This window comes from Euleptes europaea, chromosome 19 (genome assembly GCF_029931775.1).
Source record: "Euleptes europaea isolate rEulEur1 chromosome 19, rEulEur1.hap1, whole genome shotgun sequence".
Taxonomy (NCBI): Eukaryota; Metazoa; Chordata; class Lepidosauria; order Squamata; family Sphaerodactylidae; genus Euleptes; species Euleptes europaea.
This window is the reverse complement of record NC_079330.1, coordinates 16,483,967-16,491,073: the sequence shown is the minus strand read 5'-3', so window position 1 is coordinate 16,491,073 and position 7,107 is coordinate 16,483,967. Positions and strand designations below refer to the sequence as shown.

Here is a 7,107-nt window from a genome sequence, read left to right as displayed (position 1 = left end):
TTCTGCAAACCGTAGCTCAAAACGCTGGTTTGGGTTTAACCCTGTGATACATTCAGCTATCACAAGTAGCTGGGATTTAGCATCACAGCCAAACGCCTTTTGGAGATGGACTCTTAGGGGAGTCAGCCACCCTCCTCCAGGTGCGGAAAGTGCCCCGGAACGAGACCCTTTCCCCCACACTCTTTCCACGCAGGATGCTGTCTCAACGTCTCGGGGCAAGTCGTGCTGGAGACGGAAGGCCGCTTCTGGCTCGGCCAACCCCCCCCCCACACACACACACACACACATTTCCCACAGGCACTCCCTTGACAAGCAGGGCAAGGCTTCCGTTCCTGTACCTTTGAGATCAGTGCCTCACTGGCAGTGACCTCACCCTGCTGCTACTGGGTGGAGACACAAGAGGGTGGTATCCCTGTTCAGCGGATTTTGCAAGGGGGTGCTGGTCTCCCCGTTTCCTGGCACCGATCTGTCAGTCACCTACCACACAATGGGTGCGTTGGTTTTCTGAAAGATTGCTGGTGATGTGAAACTGCTGGAAGACGGCACAGCGCCGACCGGGCCACGCCGGGAAGGGGCCGCCGCGCCATTAAAAGACGAGGCCTGCAGGCTGCGGCAGAGAGTGGGTGATTTGGCACTTGCTGCGTTGCATATTTAACTATAGGGCAGAGCCTGAGGCATTCTCTCTGTACCCTGTTTGGGGAAGGGGGGGGGAGACGCATAAAGGCCTCCCTCCTGTCGTGCACCCAGAAAGAAGTGGGCAAGGGCAGAGAGGCAGTGGTCAGAGAGAGCCTGCCTTTTTCGGGGGGTGGGTGGGTGGGTGGGAGAAGAATCTTGGCACACTTATGCACTTCCCTTCTAAGGTGTGGGGGGGTGTCGTGCTTTCCAAAGCTGCCTTTGCAGGCTTCTGTCCCCAGCAGGCACAGCCAAGGGGGTTCAGGGCTATTTAACTGGGCCATATTGAGCGGTGCTGAAAAGGAAAAGTGGCAGCGAAGCTACTGGTCTGGCTGAGGAGCATGTGCATGCCCTGCAGCGCTTGGGGCCAAAGGCAGATGCTCTCGAAATGCAGTTGTTGCTAGCCTGATCCTGGGAGAGCACCAGGGGGGAGGGGGGGCTTCGCCTGCCATGCATAGCTCAAGTTGCAAACATGCATTGCATAATCCAGTCGCAATATCTGGGACAGAAACGGGGCATGATGTGTAACACGGCACAGCAGAGACCCGGAGCAGTTTTGCACATTATGTGGCAGGAAACCTTGGGTCTGCAGATGGGTCTACGAGGGAGGGGACCGTAAGCATCGGCACACAGGTACGAGACACATGTAAACATCTGCCCCGTTCATGTTTTACACTGGGAGGCACGGAAGTGGACCTAATAAATCCTCCCACATCGAGCAAAAGACCTCTCTCATGCATGGGGTCCTGCTGCCTCTCCCCTTTAAAGGGAAAAATAGGAGCAGATGGGGGGAAAACAACAGAATTAAGCTTGGTGTGGGGCTTAAGAGGATCAGAGCACGATTTGCAAGACCCAGGTTCAAATCTCCATGCTGCCGTGGAAGTTTGCTGGGACCTGTCACACTCTCAGTGTAACCCATCACAGGACGGTGGTAAGAATAACAGAATTAGAAGGGACCACCAGGGTCATCTAGTCCAACCCCCTGGGCAATGCAGGAAATTCACAACCACCTCTCCTTCCACACCCCCAGTGACCCCTGCTGCATGCCCAGAAGACGAAAAAAGATGGTTGTGAGGGTAAACGAGAGAAGGGCAAAAAAAAAAATGGTGTTAGCCAATTTGGGTCCCCACCGGGGAGAAAACTCGGCTATATAAAGATCCAGATAAATGAACAGAAGAGAGCGTTAGGCGTAAGCCATAGTGAAAAAAAAACAATATGGGTGTGCACTAGAAAGGCGACCCAACTCTCCCTTCGGCAGCCACAGCTCCCACCTGCAACTACGGAAAGGGAAAACCATACAGCCATCAGGCCGTGCTTAGGAGAGAAAGTCGAAAAAAGGTGACCATGGCAACTGAAGCTTGAAGAGAGAATCACAGCCCAGCTTGGGCAAAGCGAGAGAGCCTCCCTCCTTGCCGCCCCCCCCCCCATGACCAAAGGCCAGGAAATGGCTAGATTGACCTTCAGGCCTGGGGTTGGCGGCAGCTCATTCCTCAGGGCTGCCATGACGGCAAGATCCACTTGCTGGAAAAGAGGGATGACAGGGAGGGGTCCTCTTGCTCCAGCGCCAAGGGAAGGGGGATCTTGAATCCAAGACAGAAAAGGCAGGAGCGAAGGACCTCTGCGATGACGCCGGAGAAGGCCGGCGATGGTGAGCACCCGGGACCCCCCCCCCAGCCATTTCCCAGCATGCCACAGCACCATCCCTCCCCACGCACACTGTACCGGACACGCAGCGTTAACACAGACGATCATGCATTAGAAACGGAAGTGCTGGTTGGCCAGGCTCTCCCGCGGCGGCTGTGTGGGTCAGGCAGGACAGGAAGGGTCATCCCCCGCAGGCTGGCGGCTCGGCTGCGTCTCTTCACCTCCGCTTTCCCAAAGACGAGAGAGTCCAGGTGGCGGCCTCCTAGCCGAAAATCCCGCCGAAGGTGGAGGCGATGACGATCCCCAGCACGACGCAGCAGACGATGATCATGATCTTCTTCTGCTCGGAGGGGGGAATACACAAAAAAATGGCCATTCCGTTGTCAGCAGGGGGCACCTCAAGAATACTACAACAAAAGCTGGGGGAGGTCACTATCATGGGCAGCTTGAGTGGTCCTTTCATTGTGTAAGTGCAGGCTGGGCCCGAAGTGGTGGAAACCAAAGACCCTCCTCCTGTACTGAGAAATGGGTGGGATGCTCCTCAAGAACGAGTCCCTCCAACCAGTTCACAACGGGGAAGGGGCAGAATCTGGAATTATCTTTAGGTAAGGAAGTAGGAAGTCCATGGGAGAAGAGAGGGCAGAAACTTGCATCAGTGGTTGGCTCTCGTGGCCCCTTTTTGCATGCCGTGGGTAGTGCTGATCACCACTTTGGGGTCAGAGAGCAATTTTACTCCAGGCCAGATTGACCAGAGATCCTGGAGGGTTTTTTTTGGGGGGGGGGGTGTCTCGGCATAGAATTTCCTGCGTTGTGCAGGTGGTTGGACTTAGATTACCCTGGTGGTCCTTTCCAACTCTGTGATTCAATCTAAGCCAAGCAGGAACACTTCTGGCCAGGGTAGGCGCTTAACTTGTCAGTAGGGCTTCTGAGTAGGGCAGGGGGTGGATTTGGAATAGGGCTGCCAACCCTGGGTTGGGAACTACTGGAGATTTGGGGTGGGGGGCCTGTGGAGGAAAGGGATCTCGGCAGGGTATAATGTCCTACAGTCCACCTGCCAAAGCTGCCATTTTCTCCAGGGGAACTGATCATCGTCTGGAGATCAGTTGTCATACCAGGAGATCTCTAGGCCCCAGCTGGAGGTTGGGACCTTATTTGGGACCATATATCGGTTCTGGGCAGGAGCACATTTGAAGTAATACTAAACTTTGCCCTCTCAGCAACTGCAAAGTGCATTTTCTAACCACGCGCCACAGTCTCCCTAATCTGGTGTCAGGGATCTGGACCGACCAATCATAACCCTGGAGCACACAGGCAACATAAACAGGTCGCGACTCACCCGCCTGGCTTTGCTCTGGTACTTGACCGCTTTTTTGGTATCTGACACGGCCCGCTCCACGTAGTCCACCGAGTGCTCCACGTTGTACTCGATGCGGTCGATCATCTCACCCTGCACAACGGAGGAGGCACAGACCGGTTTTCCTTTTAAGGGGCCGGCAAGCCCTTCCGAGCGTCCCCGTGTTACCTGTGTGCTTGCGGAAGACTCCTCGGGCATCGGTGAGCCCAAGTACATCCTGCGCTCCGTTCCAATGGGAGCCCTGTCACCAGAAAGGAAAGGGAGACGAAAACTGCATCAGTTTGTTTTTTAAATCCCTTCTGTTGCCCATAAACTGTCTGGCCTGAGGGGAAATCCCAGGGCTTAGGTAAAGGTAGTCCCCTGTGCAAGCACCGGGTCATTCCTGACCCATGGGGTGACGTCACATCCCGACGTTTACTAGGCGGTGGGGTGGTTTGCTGTTGCCTTCCCCAGTCATCTTCCCTTTACCCCCAGCAAGCTGGGGACTCATTTTACCGACCTCGGAAGGATGGAAGGCTGAGTCAACCTTGAGCCGGCTACCTGAAACCGACTTCCCTCGGGATCAAACTCAGGTCGTGAGCAGAGCTTTTGACTGCAGTATTGCAGCTTACCACTCTGTGCCAGAGGGCTTAGAGGGGCAGTTTATTTCTCCCCCTCCCCTCCCCAGTTGCGCCTTGAAAGCCTGCCCACAAGTCTTCTGCTCCTTGGCCCACTTATGGTTAGCAGTTCCCACTTGATGAGGCTAGCCCGATCTCATCAGATCTCAGAAGCTAAGCAGGGCCAGCCCTGGTTAGTTTTTGGATGGGAGACCACCAAGGAATACCAAGGTCGCTATGCAGAGGCAGGTGGTGGCAAAAACACCTCTGAACGTCCCTTGCCCAGAAAACCCTACAGCGTCGCCATAAGTCGGCTGCAACTTGATCGGCGGCGGGATCCCATTTGATACACGGGGAGAGTTAAAACAGGGAGGAAAACTTGCCAGAATTCATGGCTGATGTGGGATTTCAACCAGGGACTCCTAAGAACAGTGTTTCATCCCTGGGCTGGGCTGCCTTACAGGGTGAGCTCCCGCCTCTCAGACAGGGAATGAGACGGAGGGAGACCTCTGTGGAGCAGGTTTATTTACGTAGATATATATCCCCAGCTTTTCTCTCCAGTGGGGACTCAGAGCCACTTAACAGCATTCCTCCTCCATTTTATCCCAGTAACAGCAAGCGTGTTAAGCAGGTTCCATGGAGAGAGAGTGATTGCCCACGGTCACCCAGCGAACTTCCGGGGTGGAGTGATTTGAACCTGGGTCTCCCAGATCCTAGTCTGACCCTTTAACCACTACACCTCACCGGCTAGGTGTGTTATGGGGCGGTGCCTAATATCCTTTTAGGGTTGCCAGGTCCCTCTTTGCCACTGGTGGTAGGTTTTTGGGGCGGGGTTTGGGGAGGGGAGGGACTTCAATGCCATAGAGTCCAATTGCCAAAGCGGCCATTTTCTCCAGGGGAACTGATCTCTATTGGCTGGAGATCAGTTGTAATGGCAGGAGTTCTCCAGCTAGTACCTGGAGGTTACAACCCAAGGGTTGTGATACACACTTTGCAGCATTGGTGTTTCTCTCCATTCATTTCTAGTACCTGGAGGTTGGCAACCCTATATCCTTTGTGTTGGCTAGAGAGAGACTATTCTGGTAGAAAGGGGGCCAAGGCCACTGCGACAAGAAACTCGCACAAAAAACGGACAAAGAATACGAGACCCAACCACTCCAGGAAAAGCCACCGGACATGACAGAGGCACAGACGCCACCCAGCAAAAAGGGGGGGGGGAATACTACACCAGGAGGGCAGTAACAAAGGACCACAAGTGCATGCAAGGAGAAGGGCCCAACTCCCGTCCCGACCCGGATTCACACAATCACCATAAGGGGCTTCCACGGTAGCATCCTTCGCCCACGGTACCCCAGCGTAGCGATGTGGGACACTGGTTGCCCACCGCCAACAACACGCACACGTCCTGCTTTCTGGAGTAATATTACAGCCGTCTCCCAACAGGGACTAGGAGGATGCCGTGCCGCTTTCCCAGGCTCCTCTGGTTCAAAAGGACAATGTGGTTTGTTTGCCGCATAAAGAGCAAAACCTACCAGACCAGTTAAACATACCTGCACTCGTCTCTCATAGCTATCAGCAATCAGGACAGACAAAGGGGTAATGATGAAGAATAGGATGCCCATCAGCCAGGGTTGCCAGGTCCCGCCCCCCCCCCCCGGCCACTGGAGGGGAATGGGGGGGCGTAGGGTGGCCAGATCTAGGTTGGGAAACTCCTGGAGATTTGGGGATGGAGCCTGGGGAGGACAGGGACCTCAGTGGGGGACAATGCCATAGCGTCCACCCTCTAAAGCATCCATTTTCTCCAGGAGTACTGATCTCTGTAGTCTGGAGATAAGCTGTAATTCCAGGGGTTCCCTAGATCCCACCTGGAGGCTGGCATCCCTACCATCAGCCAGCGGTTAACAACTTGGATTATGCAAATTTTGGAAAGACCGAGCATGTGCAGAAAGCCTTTCCTGGCTCCGCTTGCATCCCAGAGATGGCGGGGCAGAGCTCGCTCCTCAATCCCCTTCAAGACCGCTGGCCAGTCACCCTGCAAGACAACCTTGGTGCCAAATGCGTCTCCTGCCTGGCCATCTCCTTTTCTTCTAGCTGTCCTGCTCAGAACACGGGGCTGGAAGCAGCTTGTCTAGGTGGGGTCCTGGTCTCTGCAGCCGCAGCGGCAAACCCGGCCTGGAACCATCTGCGCAGAACCCTCAGAAGGAGTTTGCACTGCAGAAAACCGCTGTTTTCCTGGATGATCCTTACTTACCACTTCTCGCTGGCTGTTTGGGCCCAGCCACGGCTGCTCTTCTGATATCACAACCTCCCATCAACGAGAAGGACAAGGGAAGGACGCAGCCGAGCCATGACCCCTGGTGGTTCTGACAGGCAGGTCAACTCCCTGAATCTCTCTTGCCAGTCCAGGTCCAGAATGGGCAGGATGCTCCCCCTCCAGCCTGCTGGTAGAAAGCACCCCAAGACGGAGACCAAAGCAAGCAAGAGTGGGGAAAGGAAGGACGGAGCGGGTCCTGCCTTATCCCCTGGGCAGGGAAGCATCCAAGTGGCCACCAAACTTCTTCAGGAGCCGCATCAGCTTCCTTGCTCTCTCTCCACAGGTATGCAGCGTCCCTCTCCTGAGCTCTTCCATAATCGGGGACTTCTGCATTCGTTGCTCACTTTAGGGCAGAACTGCGCACATGCTGCCGATGCAAGGAAGCACGCAGAAAAGATGCAGGATGCTGTTCAGGACCCAGAGCTTTGGTGTCCTTCAACAAAACGTTTCCTTTTTTCTTTTTGAAGGAAGAAAACACGTTTGTGGCCCCCATGCTTTGGAAGGTTTACTTGGAGGCGTGCAGCTGA

The 7,107-nt window shown here is 54.8% G+C and overlaps 1 protein-coding gene across 1 annotated transcript in view; it reads right to left on the bottom strand.

The window, feature by feature from the left end:
• Nucleotides 1–2,351: 2,351 nt before the first annotated feature.
• Nucleotides 2,352–7,107, bottom strand: part of STX1A (syntaxin 1A) — a 65,821-nt gene continuing 61,065 nt past the window's right edge. Inside the window, exons 9-10 of the mRNA XM_056865106.1 lie at nt 3,653–3,763; nt 2,352–2,656 (exon numbers count right to left, since the gene is read on the bottom strand). Coding sequence (XP_056721084.1) covers nt 2,579–2,656; nt 3,653–3,763 — 189 coding nt within the window. The 3' untranslated portion in view covers nt 2,352–2,578. The remainder of the gene's footprint in view (nt 2,657–3,652; nt 3,764–7,107) is intronic.